We start from the raw sequence: 26,776 nt of genomic DNA, 5'->3' as shown, positions 1-26,776 counted from the left end.
GGGGGCGGGGGGGAGCTGGGGAGTGTGGGGGTGAGGGTGGTAGCTTTGGGGAGCAGAGGAGGGCCCTGAGCAAAGGCAAATGGGAGGAAGGATGTGGAATGGCCTATGTGTCCACAAGGAGTATGTAGGAGAGAGTGGCTCTGGGCTGCCTCAGAGGGTAGGCTTGTCTCCTTGGGGTGGAATCCATGACTGGGAGGATGAGCACTGCATGGAGGGGTTGGACAGGGCTGAGGAGTAGCTGGGGAAGGAGGTGATGGAGGAAGCCTACATTTGGCATAAGAAGCACACACATGTGCTAGGAAGTGACTTGAGCCAGGCAGGAGAGGGTGAGAGCGGTGAGTTTGAGATGGAGTTCTGGATGCTGGGAGTAAGCAGGGTGGGTCGGGAAGAAAGAGGTCATTAGTGGGGAGCTGGGCTGTAGTCCAGGCCTGAGGGGACTGAGGGCGACCGAGTGGAGTCAGACTGTGGAAGTGGACAGGAAGCAGCAGAGTTTCTGGGGGATGACTGGGGAAACACTGCATGGGGCTGGGCTGGGGTTGGTCAGCTGGAGATGAGGCAAGAAGGGAGTCGAGAAGTTGTTCACAAGACCACACGCCCTTGCATCGCAGCGGCATTTATTGAAACACAGATTGAGACAACCTAGAAGGCAATGCACCCATAGACAGTCATAAGAAGGAGACCCAGGAAGTGGCTTAACTCTCTGTCTAACCAGCTCTGTATTGGACAGTCCCCACCTGCACCCAGCAAGGGGGCGTCTGGAGCAGCCATGGAGTCTTCTTTGAAATGTACAAAGGTGCACTGAATAGCAAGACCTGTCCAAAGTGCCCTAACCAGGGGCTGTAGGCAAAAGGATGCCCCACAATAATGGGCTTCTCAACTGCGAGGTCACATGAGGAGCCTGGCTGGAACAGGTTAGCCCAGAAGCAGGAAGGCAGTCCGAGAGAGAAGCAAAACATGAACGGGAATGAATAGGCAAGTGCTTGCTGGGGAACCATTCTTCCCAGCCAGGAGGAGGGGGCTGCTGGGGAGGGACTTTCTCCCTGATTCTTGGGTTGTGGGTGGCCTGGCTGGATGGTTAGCATGGCGCCTCCACCCAGGAGGTGGAGCTTCCGTGCTGACCACCACGCTGGGGGACTGGTCTTGTCCCTGAGAGCTTGGGGAATAATGCAAATTGGCTACAGGTATTTTGGAGCTAAGTAGGAGTTATGTGAAGGGCTGGGAATGCCTCTGAAAACAGCTGCCAGGAGGACAACTAGGATGCATCTCCCTAGCATGAGAAGGCACAGGGGAGCGGCCCGAGGGTCTTTCCTTCTGTAGGTCTTTCCCTCTGTAGGAACATCCGGAAGATTCTGGAAGCAAGCACACATTTTCCATTCACATGCCATTCAGTGCAGTGATGCAGGCAGGCAGGCGCTTGGCAGGAAGCCCTGGCTCCATGACTCTACTAGGCAAAGCGGACCGACCGGCTACTCCCGCAGCTGAAGCTGGAGGAGCGAGGCTGGCAGGGGGCACAGGAGTCAGGGGCCACCACCGTGATGCTGCCCCCTATGGCTGAGGGGCCAGAAGTGATCTGGCGCCCTGGGGTGGTGCTGTAGGAGAGGCCCCCACAGGAGACTCCACCACGGGAGCTGCTGACACCTGTGAAGAGAGGAGACATGGAGGGGTGAGCAGCTCCCTGCAATCTCACCCACCCTACAACAGGCCCCAGGGCACTGCAGGAGCTGCCTCCCTCTCCAAGGAATTGGTGGTCAACAATGCAGGCCCTGTCCCTGAGACACACAGCCCATCTAGGGGACTGTGGCAGGAAGGAAGTGAGGACCCCGGGGAGCAAAGCTGCCAGGCCACAGGTCCATGGCCTATAGCTCACTGTCAACACTTGTGAAGAGCGCTCAGCTCTGCTTTCTCTAACACCTGTCATGGCCCCCACTGAGGAGCCAGGGGAGGGTGAAACAGTTGGGGGAACACTCGAGGCTCCATGGGTTAGGCCAATGAGTTCAGCTTTTCTATCAAAAAAGCCATTTTTCCAGGAGAATTTCAGGCAGATACTCACAGACATTCACAGAGCCCACACCTTCACACAGCCTATGGAGAAGGAAAACTCTGTTAGTTCCAGACACTGAGTTGGATTCCTTGAGACCGATGGTTGCTTGGGGACAGAGAGGGTCATCCTGTGTACAGAGCTTACCCCTGAGAGGCAAGAAGGGCTCCCCCAAATCTGCATTAAATGCTTTCTTTCTTTGATGGTTTTAACCATGAAGACAAGGCTTTCTGATTTTCAGCAGCAGTGGGTAAGATTATGAACAGTGCCCCTATTTTGAGTGATGGTGGCCAGCTTGGATGGTGTCAATCAAGCTCACAGGAAGGAGAGCTGAATCAGATGCACCAGGGTGTGAAGGGGCTTTGTGATTGATGAAGAGCTAAATGCATGTAGAAGTGCATCATCATCATAACACACAAGCCTGTGTGGCAGCAGCTTCAGTAGGAAGCTATTCAACAAGGATGGATTTGGGAGGCATGAGACTTGGGTGCAGGTCCCAGCTCTCCTGCTTATTAACTGCGTAGCCATGATAAAGGCACTGAATTCTGAGCCTGCTTCTTTATCTTTAGATGGGAAAAACCATACCTATCTTTTTGGATTGTGAGGATAATAAAATAAACACTTAGCACAGGTCTAGCACAGAAGCATTCAGTTACTATTATTATTATTATTGAAGCTATTGTATTAGCCATGGCCAGGGTTGTAGCTCACACTCAGCTCAAGGAAATTCACTCCTGGAGGACCACAGCCTCCACCTCTGAAACCCCACAAAGTCCTCTTAGCCCCACCTGTGTTCCTCGCCCTCCAGCAGGCGCCTGTAGGTGGCGATCTCGATGTCCAGGCCCAGCTTGGAGTTCATCACCTCCTGGTACTCCTTGAGCAGGCAGGCCATGTCCTGCTTGGCCTTCTGCAGGGCGCCTTCCAGCTCAGCCAGCTTGCAGCGGGCATCGCTGAGGGCCGCCTCACCCTGCTGCTCTGCTTCGGCCACGGCAGCCTCCAGCTTGGCACGCTATCAGGTGGAGATACGAGGGCCAGGATGAGAGAGAGAAGCCACAGCTTGGCTCACCCAAGCTGATGGAGCCAGGGCAGGGGGAGGAGGGTCCTGGAGAGAAGGTTGGCCCATGGCCAGGTAGTTAATGGGGCTGTGAACATGAGGGAGGAGATGGGTGGGCTTTTCATCATCTCTCCCTGATGGCAGTCACAGGGTAGCCAAGGAAGGGGCTGGATCCTCCTTTGGAAGTCAGTGACATGGTCTGATTGCTGTGAAATATGATGGAGCCCCTGCCTTCCCTCTGGGTCCCTGCTTCCTCATGGGCACACTGTGAGGCCTGATTAGGGCCAGGTGCTACGGCCTGCCCGTGCTGAGTATTTGAATCCTCCACAGACCCCACCTGGCACTTGGCATTCTCAATCTCAGCCGTCAGCCTCTGGATCATGCGGTTCAGCTCGTTGATCTCCTCCTTGGTGCGGCGCAGGGTCTCCCCATGCCTGATCACCGTGGCCTTCATCTCCTCACACTGGGGGAAGTAGAGATGCTCGTGAGGCTCAGGGTGGGGCCTCCCATCCATTCAGGACACCACAGATGACTGTACAGGTTGTACAGTGCTCAGCCTGTGCAACCACACATGGCAGTCCTGCCCTGCCACTTCAACCTGAGAACTATTGGCTTTTCTTGTACCGTCATCATGGATCAGAATCCCCAGGCAAGAGAAGCCTTTTCTAATAGATGCCTCACATCCCTCCCACTCCCATGCTTAGCAGGCAGGTGTCCTGTGCCACTCACCTTGCTACGGTACCAGGACTCAGCCTCGGCCCGGCTGCGGCTGGCAACATCGTCATACTGAGCCTTGATCTCAGCGACGATGCAGTCCATGTTCAGGTCTCGGCTGTTGTCCATCTTGACTATGACCGAGGTGTCTGAGATGTGGGCTTGGAGAACGCGGATCTCCTGTGGGGCCAACAGCCAGTGCATTTGCTTCTAGTGCCTGATCTGGGCCACGTGACCCACCCAAGGGGGCAATGTCTGCTTCCTAGACTGGCACTGGTCATGAAGGTTACATGACTCCTGCTCCTACCACCTTCATTCACGCACAGGCTCCTTACAAACAACAAAGCTGAAAGGGGCTGTAGAGGCCATCTGGGAACAGTGTCTGCCTTAAAAGTGGGAAAACTGAGGCCCAGAGGGTGAAAAAGATCTGATCCAAAGTCACCCAGCAGGGGAGCTGGGGTTTGGATGCCAGGATGAGTGATTAGTCCGTTAATGAGGACCATGCCCTATGTGTGAAGCCATCCTTACCCCCAGCACACATGCACACTCTCATGCCCGTCTCCAGACTGGCACTCACACAGGCAGCACACCAACACGCAGAGGTCACAGACACAGAGCAGCCCAAGAACATGTACACCCCATGCTCCTCACACACATGGACGTGGCCTCTGTATTGTGGGCCCCTGGCACGTATGTGCAAGCTCTTTTCACACTTACATTGCACATTGGCAAACATAGGCACACACATGCATCCTTGCCTCACTGCTCCCCTGTCTCCAAAACACCCCTCCACCTACTCTGGCTGGGTGGCAGGTGCCCCCTTACCTCTTCATAGAGGCGCCTCAGGAAGCTAGACTCTTCCACCAGGGCCTCCACATTGGCCTCCAGGTCTGATTTCCGCAGGTAGGCGCAGTCCACATCCTGGCAGTGGGACAAACAGGAGGGGACATACATGTGAGAGGAGACCAAAGAAAGGTGCCTTTGGTCAGCATGGTGACCCTGCCCCTGGCTGGAGTTTGCATTGATGGGCCCCCCTCCTCCTTGCCCCATGACCAGCCCCTCACCTTCTTTAGAACGACAAACTCATTCTCTGCCGTGGCTCTCAGGGCCACCTCCTCTTCATACCTGGGTGTGGGAGAGAGAAGGGCTGGAGCTGAGAAACTGGACCTTGAATACCATCCCAACTCTTGGGCAAGTTCTTCTGGGGATTGAACAGGGATTAATCTCCTCCAGATGTTGTCTTGGCCCCTCCAGGATCTATTTTGTGTATTATTCATGGGCTAGCCCTTGTCCTAGCCTGACTTCATTCCACGGCAGTCCTTCTGCCTCTGAGATGGGGTTAGAGATGCACATTCCTTCCCCCAAGTCTAAAATCTTCTGTGCATCCTAGGTCCCAAGAGAGCTGGTTCTGTTAGCAGGGAGATCACAGAGCCCATGTCATAAAGGTGAGCAGTGAAGGACAGGGACATAGAGAGTACTAGAATTCCACTGGATTTCCTCTCTTCATTCCCCCAGAAGTAGCTCTAAGGCTCACAGGGGTGGAGTCTTAGAGGTGAATCCCAGGAATCTGAAGAAATCTAGGCCCCACTGGATATCTGCTCTGGGTTCCAGGCAGCCTGCTAGAGGAATCTGAAAGAAGCTGCGGCAAGAGGGCTATGGGCAGAGCCTCCCAGCGTTCTCTCTGAGTTTCCCCTGAGTCCCCCCAGCTTGCTGCACTCACTTCTTCTTGTAGCCCTCCAGCACCTCCTGCACATGGTTGAGCTCTGAGGCCAGCCTCCCGCTGTCGGCCTCCACACACTCAGCCTCCCGCCGCAGAGTCTCAATGTAGCCACTGAACAGGGGCTCCAGGTTGCTCTCGCAGCAGCGCTGGTTCTGGTAGAACTGCCACTTGGTCTCCAGCAGCTTGTTCTGCTGCTCCAGGAAGCGCACCTGCCATTCAGGTGGAGAGAAAAGGGTCAGAGGGAGCCTGAGGGGAGGCACCTGGTCCCCCACAGTCTCTCTGCCCTCGGGTGCTGGCTGAATGGGCTGAGCCATAAAGCTGAGTGTCTGCGGCTCAAGGGGCCCATTCCCAGGCCCCCATGGAGGCAGCTGTGGGTGTGAGAGAAAGCAATCTGACTCAAAGCCAAAGGTCTGTTTCCAGCCCCAGTTTTGATACTTTAAAGACCAAGTTGTTTAACCTCCTGGGGCTCAGTTTTCTCCTTTCCAAAATGGAGCGAATAGTGTCTGTCTTAGCACTGTTGTGAAGATTGAACAAGTTAATGCATATCAAGTGCTTAGAGCAGTCCCTGACATGTAGCAAATGCTCAGTCTATTTAACTATTATTATAATTACCAGTTGCCCTTCACTTGCTCATTTATGCAACAAACACTTATTAAATATTTACTACTTAGTGCCAAGGCCTGTGCTAAGATATACACATCCATGTCTAATGTCTGTGTCTATGTCCATATCATCTAACTATACATTCCATTCAATTGTCACAGCCCTGTGGGATGTAGATATTACTTACCCCATGTTGCACATGGGGAAATTGAGACCCCCAAGGTGTGAAATGCCCAGCTCATGGTAAGCGGTAGTCTTGAGATAGGCAAGCTCTGCCTCCCTCTACCGCATGTCTGAGCTGCTCGTGTACACCCCCTCAGCTCCAAGTTGCTGTCTGATAAGTGGAGACGCTGATACCCACTCCAACCCGTCACTGTTAGGATGGACTCAGATCACTAAAGAAAGAGTGAAAGCGGGAAGGTCACTGCCTCTGCCCCCAAACCCTGATCCTAGGCCCCCAAAGCTGCTCCTTCTACTCTGTTAGAGGCCTGTGGACACAGGAGGAGCCTGTGAAGGAGGCTCCCAGCCTCCCCCCACAAAACTTTCTTGGGAGGCAGCCTCACAGCTATGCAGCGTTCTCCACACTCTGGCTGCATTAGGGGACCTCCTCCTACCAGCCTGGCCCCCTCCCCGTCTGCATTTCAGCCCGCTCTCATGAAGGGGCTGCCAGGCCTGGGTTGGCTGTCACACCTCCTTACCTACCACTGTCCTTGGAAAATAATGATAATAGCAGCTAACATGTATTGAGTGCTGACTATTTGCCATCATGTTTCATGCATGGACTCGTTAATCCTCACAGGTGGATGAGGCAGTCCTGTTATCCAGCAGAGTAACCGCCTGGGGTCTCACACTGCTGAGTGATGCAGCAAGGACTTGGGAGAGGCAGCATGGCTGTGGGCATTACCCCAGCCCCTTCAAGGGCTGCCTGGCTAGGAGCCACAAGGTCTTTTGGTCTCCCGGTTATCTCCCACTCTTCCAGCACCTGCTGCCCAGTCTGGTTTTTCAGACCCAGTTCTGATAGTCCTATGTGATCTTGGCTCAAGAAATACACACACACTCACACACATGTACACACTCACATGCATACACACACACATATGCTCACACACATGTACACACACTCACACATATACACACCACACACTAACATACATACACGCACACACACCGCTACACACACACACATGGACACCCACATACACACACTTTGGATCAGAGGCTCAATTTCTAGACCACACCTGGACCTCATTAAATGCTGCGGGAGTTAAGTGGTGGAAACTGACCCTTCCCCGTGTATGGGTCTGCACGTCATTCCCTCTGCTGCCTCAAACCGGCAGCCATCCTGTCTCCTCAGCAGACTGGGACCTCCCCAAGGGAGGGCAGGGCTGGAGGCTTCTCTGGGCCGTCTCAGGCCTCACCCACCTTGTCGATGAAGGCCGCGAACCTGCTGTTGAGGGACTTGATTTGCTCCTTCTCCTCCTGCTTCACGCACTGTGCGTTGGGGTCGATCTCCAGGTTGAGGGGCGTGAGAAGGCTCTCGTTGACCGACACGGTGGTGATGCATGGGGAGCTGGGTCCGCACACGCCCCCGGAGCGGTAGCCGAAGCTGCGTCCGCAGGAGCCGGCTCGGAAGCCACCTACAGCTATCCGGGGCCCACAGGAGCCCAGGTTGCAGAGGCTGCGGCTGCCAAAGCCCGTCAGCCCTCTGTAGCAGGACACCCCTCGGTAGGGGGCGGCGCTGATGCAGCAGCGGTTGCCAGTTTTGGGGGCCACAGCTGAGCAGGAGCTGAAGTTCCTGGTGACCCCGCATCCTGAGCTGATCCTGTAGGAGCGGCACGACATCGTGTGAGGCTGAGCAGAGTCTGAGAGGCAGAGGAAGGCGGTGCAGGCGGCGGAGTGCGAGGCTCAGGATCCTTCTGGTCTCTCTGATCCTCCCTGGTCCTTTTATTGGTGGGGAGAGCTGGGGTTGGCTGCATAAAAGGAGTGAAAAGCCATTTTATGTTGTTTATGGGCTTGGGGAGTTTGCCAGCAACTCCCCATGGACTCATCTTAAAGGTGAGCTCAGCAGCGACTCTGGGGCTCCGTGAAGTCTTGAAGATATTATTAAGGAGACTGCGTTTGCACTTTTCATCTTCAAAGCTCGTTTACATACATTAAGTAATTAATTTTCTCACAGTCTTTCTGTGAGATGGCCTCAACCCACACTTGGAGACCGATTTGAACTCCACAACAGCCTGGGGGTGGCTGGGTTTGGGATACAGGCAGGAGCCATTGTCTCAAGGGAGAGGTTGGAGGGTCCTGGGTTAGGTGAGACTTGGGGGATCATTGCATCCATCTATCTGGTTCCACAGAGGACACATTCTCAAGTAAATCACTGCATTTCAGGGGCCAATAGGTCAGGTGAATCCCACCCCATCTAGGCAGCATTGCTTGGAAGGTGGTTCAGGACCAGAGCGGTCATTTTGACCATGCCCATGCCAGGATAGAGGACTGGGGCAGATGATCTCTCGGAACCTTCTGGATTCCAGCCCAGAAGGCACTGGTCCAGAGCTTTCATTTCTCACCCAGCAAAAGTGCAAACCACACAACTCTCGGTGGCCACAATAATGGCCACTTGCGGATTATGGGGAGACTCCCTCTAGCCACTTTCTTCCGTTTGGTCAAAAGGATTGGAGAACTCAACCTTGGGATAACCTGGGGGCTATAAATTTGCTGTGGGCAACTTTCCTATGCTCTTTAAGAAGGAACAGGTCATGTGAGTCTCCCTTCCCAGACCACCAGCTACAAGAGGTATTCCTTCTGTTGGCCAGCCCTTGAATTGTCATCCCTAGAGGAGTGTTTAGAGACTGCATTGCACAAAGCTGGAAGTGGGATAGTGGTTTATTCTTGTCTAAGGTTGCTATGACTTCTGGCTCCTGGGGGTTCCGGGGGCCCCATTCTTCTAGTTTCTGCTTCCCTATGTGTCCTTGGGCCACTTATTAGGATAATGAGTGCTATTCTTTCAATGTCTATGGAGTACAAACCTTGGGGATGTGGGTCTGCCAGCAGGGAGATTAGCCTGACACCCAAGTGTTAGGAACTTAAGGAAGAAGAGCCGATGAGCTTCCTCAGAGGGTGACTCCTCCTCCAGGAAGCCTTCCATAACCAAACACTGCCATCAGGCTGCTGTTCCCATAAGTCCTTCACGAAATGCCCTGTGCTCTGTTCTACATCTGCTCTAATCTCCACAGCCAGCTGACCTCACCCAGGACCTTCACCCAGGATCAGGCTGATCGATTCCCACCTCACCTCCACATTCCACATTGTTCTTCAGGGCAGGGTAGAGAGACCTTGGCAACTGGTGGGGGAAGAGCAGGTGGTCTCACCAGCCGACCCTAGAACATATGCAGATCATAATCATCCATGGAAAAGCAACTGGGTTTGGCAACCCGGGCAATGGAATCAAAACTGGAAGACCTGGTTCAAGCGCCAGTTTGGATCCTTCCTAGCTGTATGGTTTTGGGGGAAGTTCTTAACGTCTCTGAGCCTCTGTTTCCTTAACTGTAATGTGGATTCATCCTTACCTTCCCGGGCTGTTGGGAGAGTGAAGAGGATGATACGTGAGGGAAAGCTCTGTGTAAAGGAAAGGGCCTGTTGCTTCCCATGAGAAACATTCCCACCTGCCTCACCCAGCAGAGAGGGCCTGCTCCTTGCCCCGCCACGGCCTTCACCTCCACTGCACATTTATGACTCCTTCACCCTTTCGAGGCTGCTTTTAATGTTTTCTTTAGTCTGATTTCACTTGTATAGCAATTTTGGGTGGAGTCTGGGGACAGTGAGGAGGCTGTATGGGGGAGCTCAGTGTGGGGCCTATTGCTAGGGTACAGGGATGTTTGGACAGTGAGTTCACTGACTGACTGCCATGTAGACCTGGAGCTGGTGTGGTATGGGCCAAGAGGGATTCCTGGAGGAGGGTGGGGTCTGAGTGTGGCAGGTAGAGGGGCCTGAAAACCCAGAAACACCTGCCTCTCTCCACAACTCCCGTAAGCCTCTGCCCTCCTCCAGGTTCTTAAAGATGATGAGATCAGAGACATTTCTGCTCCTTCTTGGGGGCAGGAGGTTTTGTCCTGGAGGGAGGCTCCTGTTTCAGCTGCACCCAACACACACCCCATCCAACCCTCCACCCTAAGTGGGAAGGGAAGGTGAGGCCAGGGGATTCAAGAGTCTGGGGGTACTCCACTGTTTCCACAACTAAGATACCTCTTCTAGGTCTGTCCAGCCCAAGGGTGTGAGCCCCTTAGAGGGTGTGTGGGGGTGAGACAGGCCCACCCTGCCCACAGGAATGTGCTCGTGAGTGCTGGGTGAAGCTTGCATCACTGCTGATGGCAGTGCCAAGTCCAGGTCTGGGGCTAGGGGCTGCCCAGGACGCTGTCCAGGTGGAGCTTCGGATTGGAGGAGCTGGGCTGAGGGCAAAGCCTTGAGGGGAGCAGATTCCTTGTGGGGCTGGTCCCAGGTGGTCCAGGGCCAGGGAGCAAGTCAGGCCAGGTGGATCTGGCACAGCTGCCCTGGAAGGACCTGGGCCTTTGCTTATGGTTCTACCCAGGGAGGACACAGAGAACACATAGCCTCCTTCCTGCCTCTAGCCATCACCCAACCACCCTGATCAGTGGAACCCAAGTCATTGCCCTGAGAGTGAGGATCTTTTGGGGGCTGGGAGCCCCATCTCCTTTCAGTGTCTCATCCTCATTCACTGTGCCCTCATTCACCTGTGCCCTATTGCATCCCTCTCCCTTCCACCAACCTTCTCCCTGTTACACCTTGGCCTGGAATGTCTCAGAATAGCTGCCTCTTCCAGGAAGGCTTTGTGAGCTCATCGGGGGGGACTGTGATTTCTCCTCCCTGCTGTCTCATAAATGCCCTCTCTGGGGCTCCCCAGGTAACTCCATTTATCCCCTTCTACACCCTCTTGTCATAAGGACTGTCACTCATCACCTCCTTTGGCTCTGTCCCCTCTTGTTCCCTGCACCTTTTGAAGGCCCCATATAGTGTCAGGAATCTGAAGAGTCCACAACCCTCCCATAATTTAAAGTGCTCCCAAGAGGCTTCTTCTTCCAGAAAGTCTTCAAGAACTACTTGAGGAGAGAAGTTCTTTACTCTACCCTGGAGCTCCAGGCAACCTCTGTGAATCTGCTCCACTCCAGAGTACATATTCTGGGGTTTTCTCAGAGGCCTCACTGCTCCCACCTCAGCCCCACCCTCAGGCGGTGCTTTTTACCTGAGCTGGGATGCTCCCTGGGGGCAGCTGGCTCTCCCCAACCCCAGAGGCCCACTACTTCCCTTCCCTTCTGCTTTTTCTACTGTGCTAAAATCCCCTCCTTCTAGGAAGACTTCCTGGATTTGTCCAAAGACAAGAGGGTGCTGACACCTTCCCCATCCAGCACTGTCTGTCCTTAGGGCTGCCTGTCTGTCCTCCCAGTTTTGTGTTTGTGTCTGCCTGGGCTCTTGTGAGTTGTCTTCCCATCCCTCCTAGTGGGCTGGTCCTCCTCAGTCAATCCTGATGGGCTCCCCATTGACAAGGCCTGCACAGCTGATTCAAGTTGGGTACCGCCCTTTGCCTCTGCTGGCCACACTTTTACTATGCATCTAAGGCTACGCCACTGCAGCTGCTGAGACGCAGCTCTTGGAGGGTCTTCTTAGCCCTCTTTCCCTCTCTTTGGCTTTCACAAGACGTGGGCATGATTCAGGGACCCTAAGTGAGAGAAAGGAGGGTCGGAGCAACTCTACGCTCTCCAGTGTGTCATGGCAGGGTTCCGTGCCCAGCTGACACAGCTGCTCCCTGGCCTGCTCCACAGGAACTCCAAGAAACTCCATTCTCCTCCTGAACTCTGTCCACGTGCCTTCCTATTGGCAGCATTCCCTGGTGCTTTGCTGTTTTCCATGGTTACTCGGGATCAGAGCAGTGGCTCAGTCATTACACAGCCTCTGATTTCAGGAATGTACTGCATGAATGGTTTTGAAATTTTTTATTTCTTTCCTTTGTTTTTGGCAGTTGAGTCATCTCCCCAAATCCTAGGAGGAAAACAGCTATATAAAGCCATGTATTTACTTATGTAGTTATAGAATAGATAAGATTGACATGCTGGTCTCCCTGTTTGCCCCTGGCCCTCCAACTCCATTCTCAACACAGGAGAGTAAGCCCCGTAAAACATAAATTGGATTATGTCACTCCCCTGCTCAAACAGGCAACTCCCAATTTCTCTTGGGGTCCTAACAATGGCCAACAAGGCCCTGCACTGCCTGTGTTGTGGCCTTTGTCACCGGTCTCCCTGTGTTCAGCAACCACAGTGACCTCCCACTGCTCCTGGAGCACCAGGACGGGGCGCACTCCTGACTCAAGGCCTGTGCCCTGCTGTCTCTTCCATCCAAATGCTCCCCTCTCATCCACATGGCTTGCCCATTGCCTCCTGCAGGGCTTTGCCCCAATACCATCTCTCTGACCCTTTAAAAAAAATGGCAACCCGCCCTCCACCCCAGGGCACTCTCCATCCAGCTTATCTTGCTCTTACTTATTTATTTTTCCATCACACTTAACACACTCCAGAATTTACTTATTTATTCTATTTGTGGATTATTGTCCGTTTTCCCATCACCCCAAAGTAAATTCCATGGAAGCAGAGATTTTGTCTGTTTTGTTCATTTTGTTGACCTAGAACAGTGCTGGGAATATAGTAAGTGCTCAGTAAATATTTTTGACTGGTGAATGTATAAATGAATGGCTATCTTGGATATTTAGATATTTGAGGTTTGGCAGAAAATGACAGCTTGTGGGAAGCCTTGGCCCTTGAGCCCCGAGGAGTACATGCAGTTTGAAAGCCATGGGACTAAGACCCCTCCCTGGCTCTTTCCTGCTTCAAGGCTGTGGTTTTCTGAATACCCATGGAGACAAAGAACACAGAACGGTGAAAACGGCTGGGTTGGGCTGGTGAGAAAGGAGATAGATTTATTTTTAAAAGCTGTTACTTATTGTTTTTATGTTTGTGTCCTAATTACAAATTTGGAGAAAAACAAAATGGTTTTACAAGACTCTAGGCTCCCTCCTCCCCTTGCTATATTGCACAAGCCAATCCTGCTGGTAGCCTGCTTTGAAAATCTCCTACACCTTCTTGTCCGAAGTTGGTGGCCAGAAGAGGGCAGCAAATTCCCACAACTGGCCTGGCAGCAGTTCAGTCGTGGCAGAAGCAGAGAAGGCCAGGGATCTGCCTGCAGCTGGCTCTGGTTTCCAGAGCTTTGGAAGCTGGAGACAGTCCCTGACGCTTCTGCATCCACCTGTGGTTGGTACTGGAGTGGCTGAGCTGCTGACAAAGCTATTGTTCATTGATAAAAGAGAAACAACACCACCACCACCACCACTACTGAAGCAATTGTGTACCCACTGTGTGCCAGGTTGAGTGCCAAGCACCTTGGATTATGATTGCGTGTCATCCCCACATCTCTTTGAGGTACAACATATTTTTCCATTTTACAAATGAGGCAAGAGGCGTATTGAGATTACCTGACAGGCAGAACAGCACAGTGGTGGTGAGCATGGGCTCAGGAGTCAGAGCTCCTGTGCTTCACCACAAACCTCTCTGGGCCTCAGTTTTGTCATCTGTCAAATGGGGAATAATAAAAGCACCTACTACCTAAGAATATTGAAAGAATAAAATGAGTTAACCTATGAGAATTATTTGGAACACTACTCAGTTCAACATATGTTAGGTATTATTGTTACCTCTCATTACCTTTGGTCATGCAGCCAGTAAGTGGAAGACCTGGGATTGAACTCAGGTCTGCCTGTGCCGTTGTCCATGGGTTTGACCCCTATATCATCTTTGGGAGAGAACTGACATATTAATAATATTGAGTCTTCCAGCTCATTAACACAGTATATCTTTCCATTTATTTAAGTTTTCTTTGATTTATTTCATTAATGTTTTGTAGTTTTCAGCATACAGAACCTCATATACTTTTTAAAGGTTTATGCTTAAGTATTCATCCTTTGGAATTAAATGGTACTATTGGAAATGATATTTCAACAATTTTTTTATTTCCATTGCTGGTGTATAGAAATACAATTGATTTCTGTATATTGACCTTGCATCCTGCAACCTTCCTAGTCACTTATTAGCTCTAGTAGATATTTAAATAAATATTTTCTAGAATTTTCTATATAGAAAATGATGACTTCTGAGCTGTATTTCTTCCTTTCCAACCTGTATATTTTTGCCTTAGTTCGGTGGCCGGGACAGCTTGTACAATACTAAGAGTGGTGTAAGCAGACTTCTTTATTTTGTATCTAATCTTAGAGAGAAAGTATTCAGTCTTTTACCATTAAGTATGCTGTCAGCTGTAGGGTTTTTTTTTTTTTTATTCCATTTGCCAGGCTAAGAAAGTTCCCTTCAATTTCTAATTTGCTGAGAGTTCTCTCTCTTTTAAGCCAAGAATGGATGTTAAATTTTGTCAAATGCTTTTTCTGCATCTGTCAACATAATTATACTCTTTCTCCTATTTAGTCTGTTGATATCATGAATTACATTAACAGACTTTTGAAAGTTGAACCAACCTTGCATTCCCAGGCTAAACTCCCATGGGTTATGATATACTGTCCTTTCATTTGTTACTGTGCTTACTTTACTAATGCCTTGCTGAAGATTTTTTCATTTCTGTTCATTAAGGATACTAGTTTATAGCTTTCTTTTCTTATAATGTCACTGGGTTTTGGTATCAGGGTAATGCTGGTCTCAAAAGGAATTGAGACATTTTCCCTTCTCTTATGTTTTCTGGAAGTCTGGTTTGAATTCTTCCTTAAATGTTTAGTAGAATTCACGAGTGAAAATGCTTAGGCCTGAATTCTTCTCTGTGGGAAGGTTTAAAACTGTACATTCAGTGCACACTTACTAGATATAGAGCTATCAGGCAGGACTGGCTACATAATTTACAAGGTCTGTCTTGGTGAATGTTCCCTGTTGTCACTTGAAAAGAATGTATATTTTTCTGTTTGGGGTGGTGTGCTCTATAAATGTCAAGTAAATGAGGTTGATTGAAAGTGACACGAATTACCAAAGACAGTGACAGTAGCCATTAAACTTTCCTTCTGTTAATCTGTCTTTGGTCATCTTAATTCACAGACTCCAAGCACTAAAACTAAGTGGGTAAAGGAAAGCTTTTTCTCCCTGACAGTGTGTTTTCACCATTTATGCTATATGTAATTATTAATATTGTTTTATTTAAGGTCTGTGATTTTATTATTTTTTTTCTTTTTGGCCCTTCTGATGTTTCTGTATTTCTTCTTTTTTATCTTCTTTGGATTATTTAGATATTAATATATTTTCCTTTGATCTATGACTTAACAAACTTATTTATTATTATTATTATTATTATTATTATTGCAGAGAAAGGGTCTTCTGATATTACCAAGGCTGGTCTCGAACTTCTGTGCTCAAGTGATTCTCCTGCCTCAGCCCCCTACAGTGTTAAGATTGCAGGCGTGAGCCACCACACCTGACCTCTATTGATTTTTGAGTATATCTCTATGTATTATTTTTTAGTGGCTACTCTAGAGATACAGTGTATGTAATCTACTGTTTCACAGTCTACTTAGAGGTAATATTTTATCACTTACATTTACCTTCCCCCGTTTATGTGACAGTCATCATAGATATTGCATCTACATACATTAAAACCCCATCAATAGTTATCATTTTTATTTTCAATAGTCATATATATTTTAAGGAACACAAAAGAAACAAAAATAAATTTTATATTTACCCAGATATTTACCATTTCTGTTGCTCTTCCTTTATTCTTAAAATTACGTTTCTCTCTGATATCGTTTCCTTTTAGAGCAAGTCTGTAAATGGCAAATCCTTAGTTTTCCTTCATCTGAGAATGTCTTTTTGTTTCTTTGTTGGTTTTGTTTTGTTTTTGCCTTTGCTTCTGAAGGAGACTTTTGCTGGCTGTAGAATTCTGTGTTTACAGTCCCTCCCCACTCCACCACCCTCGGCTCTTTAAATGTGATGTGCCATCGTCGTCTGTCTTTCATGGTTTCTGATGAGAAATCTATGATAATTTGAACTGTTATTCCCCTATATGTAATGTGTTATTTTCTCTAGCTTAAAAAAAACTTTTTAAAAATCTTATGTTCTCTTTATTCTTCAGATTGGATAATTTCTATTGATCTATCTTCAAGTTATTGACTCTCCTTTGTCTACTTCTTTTTGTTACGGGCCCATCAATGACTTTTAAAATGTCAAATATTAAAATTGCCCCCAAGGGGTGTGTGTGACTTTGCACATAGAAGATGAGGTGGGAAGTCATGAGCTCCTGGAAGCAGGAGGGCCAGTGGCTGGTGACCCCATCATCATGCAGGGTCTGAGGCTGTGAGCAGGGCAACCTCTACATCCTCAGGGTGCTGGCTGGGGTCTTGGCAATGAAGAACATATAAAAATGAGAGATGTGCTTCCTGCTCCCTCAGAAGAACTATCTTGGAGTAAGGCTGACCAGCAAACCATTCCTACTATGAGACATGTGCCCCAGTGGAGCTGTGCTGTTCATGACTGTGCCTTGGCTGACTCCTGTCCCCACCTGATGTTATGTCTTGCACTCTATGCTATAGTCTTGGTCAATTTCAACTACAGGCAAATCCTCAAACTTCTGCTCTCTCCAATGTCTTGGTTTTTGCAAATGCTGTTGTTGCCTCTGCTTGGGACACTTCTTCCTTCTTAGTATGGCTAATTCATCATCCTTCACACCTCTGCTGGGACATTATATCCTTCAGGAAGTGTTTAATGATGCCCCAAGTCTGGGCTGGGCCTCTTGTCTGGGTAGTACAGCATGAGTTCTACTCTTAATATAGTACTTAGCATATTGAGTCAAGTGCTTATGCACTTGTCCATCTATCAGACAGGACTGTAAGCTCTTTGAGGGCCGGAATTGAATCTTGTCCATTACCATTTTCCCAGCATCACGCCTGATATGTGGTAGGCACTTCTCAAATGTTTGTTGGATGAATAGACAAAAGATGAGAGGTGGGCAGTGGACTGTGTGGAGGGGATGGCTGGGGGTGGAAGTCTACAGGCAGATCACACAGGGCTTCTATGCCATGTTAAGGAGCTTGGGCTATTTCTGGGAGGCAATGGGGAGCTACTGAAGGATATGAGCTGGGGGGAAACGGTCAGTTTCTTATGTGAGAAAGGCCTTTCTAGCAGCATCGTGATGAATGAGTTGGATGGAGACACGAGTGGGAACAGAAAGACCAGGAAGGACCTATAATGAACTGATGAACTGGGGGAACTGAGGGTGGGTGAGACCTGGGGAGCAACAGATGGCAGGGTTCACTTTGGTCAGGGGAGAGTGCCTCTGAGCACAAGGCTATTCCTGGTGGTGGGGGGAAGTGGACAGTGGGCCAGCTGGCACTTGTTTTTGGAGACTTTGCTACCTCTCCTTTGCCCTGCAGAACTGTCAGTCCCTCCAGGGAAGGGCCTGGGCCCTCTTTCCTCAGTGCCTTCCCTGTGCCCAGGACACCAGTCTCTTCCCTACCTCAGCTCGGCAGGCTGTGATCTGGTGGAGTCTAGGAGGCAACTCCCCCAACCCCAGTGTGATCCAGAAGGAGAGGCCAGAGTCCCTATGAGGTGAGCTTGGCAAGTTTATTGAAAACCCAGGAACACAAAGAGCAATGCACACAGGCAGCCCACCCCACCCAACCCCCAGGCCTCCTTGGAGATTGCAGACACAACCCTGCAGTGGACAGGGCTGGGCCTCACACCACGAGCAGGGGCAGGAGTACGGGGAGCATTGCAGAGCCCGCCTGTCCACCTGCACCCCACCTCGTGGACTCGCATGCCAGAGTTACACCAACAACCCAGGAAGAGAAACAGCTGGACAGAAGCCACTGGGAGAAAAGCCATCTTGGGGCTTAGGGAGCCTGGGGCCACCAAGGCCTGGGATCCCCTTGATCAGGGAGAGAAGGAAAGAAACTTCTCCTACCAGGGAAAGGAAGAAGAAGGAAGTGAAGGATGTGGAGTTAAGGATGCCTGCAGTGTGGACGGTCAGCTCTATTCTCCAAATTAACCCGAAGCCACGGGTGGTGAGGGCACTGGGGGGATTGTTTTTATTGCGCTGAATGTGCATTTCTCCAGGCTGTTGCTGACAGGGAGAGGAGTGATCCAAAGGACAGAAATTGGGAGGCAGGGAGAAGCCAGCTTGGCTGGAACTGCTAATGGACCATCTACATGGCAGAAAAATCCTCCAAGAGGACATGGGGCCAGGCAGAACAGCCGGGGGAGTGCTAAGGGGTGGCTTCCTCGCAGGAAGGGGAGCTGGAGACCCTCGAGCCCAAAGCCCACGAACCCTGGGGGCAGAAGCAGGAGCCGTGGAGCTGGTTCTTCTCTGGGCAGCAGCTGTCTGGGGCTGGGCTCTCAGTACTTGGTCCGGCAGGAGGTGGTGGTGGACACGAAGCGGACGCTGGAGCTGCGGCCCCCGCTGGAGCCCCCCTGGGTGGGCAGGGGGCAGGGGACTCTGGGGACACAGGCCTCGCTGACGAGCACGGAGCCACTCCTCGTGCCAGTGCTCAGCAGGTCCCCAGTGGCCGGGGTGATCCGGGATCCACCCAGGCTGGGGCCGCAGGAAGCTAGGACCCCACTGGTGGCACAGACGCTGCTGCTGCCTGAGAAGGTGACCCCGCCGCCGGAGAGGGTGGAGCTGGCAACCAAAGGCTCAGGCCCCCACATCAGGCTGCCCCGGGAGCTGCTGACGGCTGCGGAGAAAGAAAGCATCAGGGAGGCTGCCAACACCAGGGCCCTCCACCTCCATGCTACCCCTGGGTCTGGTGGGGAGGGAGTGGGGTCAGGGTTGTGGCATCTGGGGAAGTGGTCCCTATTGTCTACACAGTCAGTATACACTTTTTCCCTCTCTTGTCTGGATGGCTCAAAGACTGTGACTACATTAAAATCAAACATCCAGATGAAAATGACGACGTCATCCAGTTCCCCAGATGTTTGCATACATCCATAGGTTGACTGTCGTTTATATATGGCTAAAGTCAAGTTGGGTTGTGAGATGTAAGTAGTGAGCTGGATTATCCAGACAGCTGGAACAGTAGCTTCCATAAAGCCGTGGGCCTTTTCTCTTCCAGCTGTATTATGCCCCTCGGTGGTCTCCACATTTCCCCTAGCCCAGCACACAGGAAACCCCTCCAACACTAGTTCCTTGTTTCCTCTCTCCTGACCCACTGGTGGCTGTGCTCTGTAGCCCTCTGCTCTCCCTTGGACACAACTCCATGCCTCAGGACTCGAATCCACAGAAAAGCTTGCTAGACCAGCCCCATCCATGGAGGGGTACACTCTTTCCTGCCCTTTCATCTTATCCAGAATCCTTCCTGCCATCCATGATGTTCACTCAAGCTTGATCTCCTGCAGAAAGCCATTGCCTGCGGCTTCCCCTGCCTACTCCCCACCTTCATGGGAGTGGGAAGGGATACTCTCTTCCAAGTACATGTAGCTCTGACTGTCTGACCTACCCAGTTTAGCACTCGGTTCCACTACACGTCAGTGTTCATTTGTGTTTTTGGAGTCAGAAATCTGGTTTGCTTTGTGAGTTCTGGCAAATCATGTACTTTCTCTGAGTGGGCAAAACAGGGATGCCAATATCTGCTCTTCCCCCCAGGGATCCTTCCAGAGTTAGGTTGATGGTGGCTAGGACTCATCTTCTCAAGAAGATTCTATTTCTAGAGAGCGTGGGCTGGGTCTTGCCTTGCCAGTGTCCCCAGCCTGCCATGCCCGGCACACTGCCCTGCATGCTTTGGGTACAACCCATGCTTCGGCTGCAGCTGTTGGGAGACTTCCATTTGGCCTTGCATTCCCTGCCATCAGGGGATGAGAGTCTCCCCTGGCAGAGGCCTTCCCATTCCTTCTAAGTCCCCTAGATGGTTCCCTTGAAGGACAAGGCTGCTCAAAGCAAAAAAGCTGGCTGCCTCCACTTTGGGGGACTTGCAAACCTTTATGAATGTCTTGCTCTGGGGAAGGCAGGCTCTGAGGAGATCTCAGACCTCAGCTAAGAAGGTGCTCCCCGTCCAGGGCTGGATGGTCCCAGCTCCCCTGACTGTTGTGGTCAGACCGGCCATCTCGGACGCTTCCTGACCCCAGTGTGGGCCTGAGTTTAAAGGAAGTTTGAAGAGGAGAGAAATGTGTGAAGAGGAAAAAACAAGTTTCTTACATATGTTTACTGGTCCAACACCTTCACAGAGCCTGGAAAAGGAAAGAAACAAATCATTTCACATGCACTATTGTTTCCTGAAAACCTATTTGCCATAAAAAGGGCTTTCTTGTCTGAGTAGATCTGTGGAGCAGTAGTTCTCACCCCGGTTATACACACATCTGGGGACTGTTGAAAAACTACACGTTCTTAGACTCTATCCCAAAACCATTAGATTAAAATATTTAAGGAAATGTATCATTAGTAGTAATTTTAGCAAAATTACTAATGATTCTGGTGCAGCTTGTCTAGACTTGCATTTGAGAATCACAGGTCTAGAGCCTTCTTCTAATTCCCTGACAAGGGCAATGCAACTAATGTTTGCAGAGAAGGTATTGTCATCTTTAAAGACTACGTATTTCTGCAGTTCTTCACTGTCCCCCTCTCTTCCTTAGTCTTTCTAGATGCCTAAGTCTGACTTCACTCTCCTGCTGGACTGAGAGCACTCACCGGCTCTCCTCGCCCTCCAGCAGGCGCCTGTAGGTGGCGATCTCGATGTCCAGGCCCAGCTTGGCATTCATCAGCTCCTGGTACTCGCGCAGCTGCCGCGCCATGTCCTGCTTGGCCTGCTGCAGGGCACACTCCAGATCTGCCAGCTTGCATTTGGCGTCATTGAGGGTCGCCTCCCCATGCTGCTCGGCCTCGGCCACTGCAGCCTCCAACTTGGCACGCTGCAGGGAAGGCAGTTTGCAGGTAGGCTTCGGCAGTGCCAGGGCATCCCCAGGTTGGGTTAGAAACACTGCCCCTCTTAGTGGGAACATAGCCTGGGGCCAAGGCAGGGATGGACCCCATGGTGGCTGTTTTCCCAGGCACTGGAGGTCCTGTAGTTTGATGTCACTATGGGGTAGGGCATTGCTCTTGTTTCCATCCCCACTGACTTTGTCACTCCTGATTTCAGCTGCCCCAGAGCCATGGCATCTAGAGGGTAAACTTATTCTTTCTGTACCACCTTCCCTGGGGGGTCTGCTCTAGCTATTTACTTCTATGTGGGAAGCTCTCCTTCCCTTCCATATTTTTTTCCTCCAGAAAGCCTTCCTGGACTGATCCCTCCATTCCTCGGTTTCTGGGTCTTGATGGTCTCCCTCACCTCATTAGACTTGGGGGTTCCCAAAGCCTGAGGCCCTGGTTCTCCCTCATCCGAGGCTTTCCCTCCTTTCCTTTGCCCACCTGAGCCTTGGCGTGCTCAATCTCTGCCTTAAGCCTCTGGATCAGGCGGGTCAGTTCATTGATCTCGTTCCGTATGTTGCGCAGGTTGTCACAGTGTTGGCCAGCTGTCATCTGCATCTCTTCATACTGGGGAGAGAGGAGGGTATTTTGAGGGTTCGAAGGTCATGTCAAGATCACAGCCCTCACTGAGTTGGGGGCCTCAAACCTCCCTGGGCCCGATTTGTTATATATGAGTCTTATCCCCAGAGCTGCCTACATCCCTTCCCCAGCCTCCACTGCCCACCTTGGTCCGGTACCAGGCCTCAGCATCAGCCCGGCTGCGCCTGGCCACCTCCTCATACTGGGCCTTGACCTCAGCAATGATCCCATCAAGGTTCAGGTCACGGCTGTTGTCCATCTTCACAATGACTGACGTCTCTGAGATGTGCGACTGCAGCAACTGGATTTCCTGTGTTGGAGGATTGGGGAAACAGATGTGCTTAGAGTCTCATTTAGTAGCTGGGACTCTGCCACAGGGTGCCCAGGAAGTGGTGTCAGGGGCAGAGAGCATCACTCATTGGTTCATTAAAAAGCAAGACCATCTAAATTGATGATAAAGAAAAAGACATGTCTGAGAACCATCTCAGGCTGACTTTAGAACTATTGTGATCTACTCAGAGACATCCCTTTAACACACTACTTTGCTCAGTGAGTATTAAAACCATGGGGACCTAAGAACATGGTGGAAGAAAGTGGGAGCCACTCTAGAGCTTAAACTTTTCTTAGATTATCTACAAAGTGGCTGCGCTGGTCACAGACCATTGAGACCTGACAATATTTTAGCATATGGTGGTCTAGGTTTTCCTATATCCCAATTCCTTAATAGAAGAACCAAGGGGCTTGGGACTGGCCTGCAAAGAGAGTTCCAGAGGAGGCTTTCCTCAGCCTCTTCACTTACAGCTAGCAATTCAGCTCTGGCTGGGCCTATACCAGACTGGACAGATTGCTTATGAAGCAAAAGACAGCTGGTTTGGCTAATTAGGTCAAACACATTTTTTCTTACCTCTCCTGGCAAATCAATTTTTCAGTCTTCTGGTCAGTACACAGAAAGTGACATTTCTAGATCCCAGTCTTTAAATTGGTAAATAAGGAGTTGGATCATAGATCCAAGGAGTTTGACTTGCATCAGGCTGCTGAAAAGCCTGCTCACCTTCCCTTCCCTGTTTGAAGATATATTGGCATATATAGCATACAGATTTGAGTGAGAGGAAAGATATATGACAGCAAATGTTTGAAAATATGCTAGCCCAGACTAAGCATTCAGGGAGTCCAGGCCAAGCATTGCTCTCTTGGGATGCCCTAGAGAAGATGAGCCCTCACCTCCATGTAAAGCGTTTTTAGAAAGTCAATTTCCTGAGTTAGGGTATCCACGTTGGCCTCGAGATCAGACTTATTCATGAAAGCTGCATCAACATCCTGTATAAAACAGAGAAGGATAAATATTCATCGCCTGGGCACTGTTTCACCTTCCCACCCATGTCTGGAGATGGGTGCAAAGAGGCAGCCACTTCCCACAGATGGTAAGGTTGCTGGGTAGAAGTGAAGTTCAGCGACTTTTGCTCATTTCCCTATTACAATGCCAACATTCCCCCAGGGGCTGCTGGACATTTTCTGATGTTCAGTTAGAGGCAAAGAAAATCTAGATAATCCAAGATACTTAGGTCACCTTTTCATACCTCTGCTCTCATGTGACCCAATCCTAAAGAATCTAAGGCAGAACCTGAACTTTGTAGGAAATCTCTTGTCATCTCTGAGGTTCCACTGTCTCCACTGTCTTGGTGTGAGTAGTCCCAGACTCCACAGGGCTGCCTGAGCAGTTTCCTGGGGAGTCTTGAGAACATTTGCCAGTCCAGGGGAGAAGTTGGCCTGGCCTGTGGTTCCCCCTTACCTTCTTCAGAGCCACAAACTCATTCTCAGCATTGGCCCGACATACCACTTCCTCTTCATACCTGATGATAAAGGTTAAGAGGGTGAGTTCTTACTCTGAACTGAGAGGCAGTTACTCCCAACTCCCCAGTGAACCTCGCAAGATCTCTCAGTCCATGCAGGATCATGGTTCCCTATTGCTATCTGAATGCTATAACATCATACCCTCTGTCTCATCTTTATGACCTTTCATAAGCCAGTGCCTCTCAGTTTCTCCAAATCCCTTCCACTTTCTTAATGTGGGTTTGGGATCTGAAAACCTGGTCTATTGCTATGTTCCTCTGACAGAAATAATGTAGGATCATTGCACTTGACTATAGAGCAAGTAGGGCCCAACTGAAAAAGATACTGAACATGGGCACCTTTTTCCTCAGAAGGGCCTCCTCCTTTCTGTTCACATATCGCTACCCACCCCCACCTCCCCAGGCTTGATGTAACCGGCATTCAACCCTGATCCTTCCAGCTGCTCTCATCTGAGCTTGGCGGCTGATTCTGGGGCCAGCCCAGGCCTGTCATTGGTCTGTGCAGCTCAGATGTCACTCACTTCTTCTTGAAGCCCTCTAGGACATCCTGCAGGTGGTTCCTCTCAGCCTGGAGCCGGGCCTGGTCGCTGACGAGTGCCTCCAACTGCTTCCGCAGGTTGGTGATGTAGCTCTCGAAGAGTGGCTCCAGGTTGCGTCTGACACATTTCTGCTCTTGGAGGAAGCTCCACTTGGTCTCTAGGAGCTTATTCTGCTGCTCTAGGAACCGCACCTAAATCCACAGGGCACAGAAATGGCATTTGAAGTGCTTGATAGGGTTCATGCCTTGACCAAGCTCTTGAGATGGCCAGCGATGACTTGACCACATGTCGACAGGATTCTCTCCTCTGCTGACTTTCATTCCTCCACTAACTCAGCAGAAGCTGGAAGGGCAGGTTGTGACTCCCTCCTTGTGCTCAGCTAGGCCTAGTTACCAATATGGGGTTTGGAACCGTAGCACTTCAGTACCATTCCCCTATCCAGTCTCTAAGAAAGGTGTACACTGGTACATCAGGAAGTTGGAAGGGTTGATTCTATTTAAGCTGGGGTTTGCCTATATCTGAAAACTGATGCCAGGCATCCCTGGCAGAGAATGAGGAGCAGAGTAAACTACATTTGGGGTGGGATATGGTACTAGGAGGTAGGAATTCTCAGATAGTAAGTCCTATCCAACATCGCAGATAATCCATTGGCTGAGATGTGTAGAGCTGGAAGAGAACTTACAGACCCTTTACCCCAGCCCCTCATTTTAGAGAGGAAGAACCCAAAACTTACAGAGGTTCTCCTCCATTCTCAGACATAACCATTCCATCTCCACATAGACATGGTGTGTGGGACGTCAGTTCTTTTGGGTTATCCACATCACTGTTCCCACTCATCTGCCTGGAGGCCAGTAACTACCAGTGGTCATTCCCTACAATTTCCCTGAATCTAGGCAACTTGGCCGAATTTTGATACCCCATGTGGGGGTATGAATTCTTCTTCTTTTTTTAATTACTCAACTCCATTCTCTACTTTTCTAAGCCTGAACAGATGAGGCCACTCAGCCTCAGAAACTATGAAAACTTCATAAGGAACAAAAGGATCTCAAAGAATAAAACCTCTTAAACATACACCAGCCAACACCTGGCTAAAGTCCCAGTGTTTCCAGCCTGTTTCAGAGACATTTCTAAGTGACCAGATGCAACATCTTAGTTTGTCTAGGTGCCCTCGAGTTTGGCTGGATGCTTCTCTGTCCTCCAGAAGATGTCACCACTGTCTGAGTCGATCCCACCATGCAGCTCGTCCACTGGCTTGGCCTTGCTCTGCAGCAGAGCAAACCCAGAAAGCATACCACAATGCCTGAGGTAGGCACTTGAAAGATCTGAGGTCAAGGTCAAGTACCCAGAACCAGGCCAGCTCTTTTTAAGGGAAAGAGCACTCTAGTGCATTTTGGCTGTAATATTCCTAGACCCAGAGATTCAGCTATCATAGGTACCTTGTCAATGAAGGAGGCAAACTTGTTGTTGAGGGTCTTGATTTGCTCCTTCTCATCCTTCTTCACCCTCTGGGCATTGGGGTCAATCTCCAGGTTGAGGGGGCTCAGCAGGCTCTTGTTCACAGTCACAGCTGTGATAGATGGGGCTGCTGGAACTCCAAACCCTCCAACTCTGTAACCAAAGCCAGGGCCACCAAAGCCATAGCCAATGCCACTGCCAGCTCCAAAGCCCAGACCAACACAGCTGTCAGCCCTAGGCCCCAGACCAACACCTCTTCCATCACCAAAACCCATCCCACAGCCAGCACCAAAGCCCACTCTACAGCGGACGGGCTGAGAGCCTACAGCTGCTATCCGGGGTGAGTACGATCCAAAGGTGATGACACTCCGACTACCAAAGCTGCCAAGGCCCCGGAAGCCGGGCCGACTCCAACAGGAGACAGAGTTGGCCTGGAAGCGGTTCAGGTTCTGCGGTGTCATTGCTGAACAAGAGCTGAAGTTGCCCACCTGGTGACCAGAGCTGACTCGGTAGGAGCGGCAAGACATGGTGGCTTCCTGGTTGGGAGCAAAAAAGCAAGTGTAGAATAGGCGAGCTGGAGCTGGGAGTCCCTCTGAGGCCAGTGGATCCCTTGCACCCCTTTTATGTGTATGGTGATCTGAGGCTTGGCCCCATAAAAACGAATAAATCCATTTGCAGGCATTTATGAGCTTGGGTAGTTAGCAGAAACTCTGCATGCCTATAACCTCCTTGACAATGAGTTAACTCAGACACACCTAGTCTCATCAGGATGAGGGCTGTAACAGCAAACCAATAAACATTAAAAACACATAAACACATAAACATTATAGTCCTATTTTTCCCTATAAGTCCACCACAATTGCCATTAAGGGGACATTAATTTGCTTTGGTCATAAATGCAATAGATTTTTTCACTGTAAGTGTGGCTAACCACCAGAAAGTTAGGATGGCGACAGCTCCAGCAAGAGGCTCACAAGGGATGCATCCATGAAAATATAACCCCTTAAAGAGGTGGGAGTGTGTGCACATCTCCAAGTAAGAAGTGATATGGAGAAAGTACAGTTTGTTGCATTTCTGTAAATCAATTAAATCATCAAGAAATCTTCTGCCATGTTTTATCTGATATGGCTGTTTAGTATACAAGAGTTGAATCTACAGTAAAGCTCATTTGGGCTAGTGTAGACACATCTGTGATTTCAGACACTCAGAGTTATTCATTCATTCAACAGT

The 26,776-nt window shown here is 50.2% G+C and overlaps 2 protein-coding genes across 3 annotated transcripts; both read right to left on the bottom strand.

Moving 5' to 3' along the window:
* Positions 1-597: 597 nt before the first annotated feature.
* KRT85 (keratin 85) lies at positions 598-8,047 on the bottom strand. Of its 2 annotated transcripts, XM_003252103.2 has the most exons (9): positions 7,552-8,047; positions 5,527-5,735; positions 4,871-4,931; positions 4,632-4,727; positions 3,822-3,986; positions 3,430-3,555; positions 2,827-3,047; positions 2,051-2,082; positions 598-1,638 (listed from the first exon to the last, which is right to left on the bottom strand). In XM_003252103.2, exons 1-9 carry the CDS (start codon positions 7,969-7,971, stop codon positions 1,445-1,447), a joined length of 1,524 nt encoding a protein of 507 aa, XP_003252151.2. In that variant the 5' UTR covers positions 7,972-8,047; the 3' UTR covers positions 598-1,444. The 2 variants fall into 2 exon arrangements, with proteins under 2 accessions (XP_003252151.2, XP_012365663.2); XM_012510209.2 differs by lacking the exons at positions 4,871-4,931; positions 5,527-5,735; positions 7,552-8,047 and adding an exon at positions 4,932-5,187.
* Positions 8,048-18,341: 10,294 nt separating this feature from the next.
* Positions 18,342-26,134, bottom strand: KRT84 (keratin 84). Its single transcript, XM_030822614.1, has 9 exons — positions 25,528-26,134; positions 24,074-24,282; positions 23,492-23,552; positions 22,924-23,019; positions 21,848-22,012; positions 21,565-21,690; positions 20,848-21,068; positions 20,359-20,390; positions 18,342-18,901 (listed from the first exon to the last, which is right to left on the bottom strand). Exons 1-9 carry the CDS (start codon positions 26,071-26,073, stop codon positions 18,564-18,566), a joined length of 1,794 nt encoding a protein of 597 aa, XP_030678474.1. The 5' UTR covers positions 26,074-26,134; the 3' UTR covers positions 18,342-18,563.
* Positions 26,135-26,776: the final 642 nt, after the last annotated feature.

This window comes from Nomascus leucogenys, chromosome 11, assembly GCF_006542625.1.
Source record: "Nomascus leucogenys isolate Asia chromosome 11, Asia_NLE_v1, whole genome shotgun sequence".
NCBI lineage: Eukaryota > Metazoa > Chordata > Mammalia > Primates > Hylobatidae > Nomascus > Nomascus leucogenys.
This window is presented reverse-complemented; position numbering and strand designations above follow the sequence as displayed.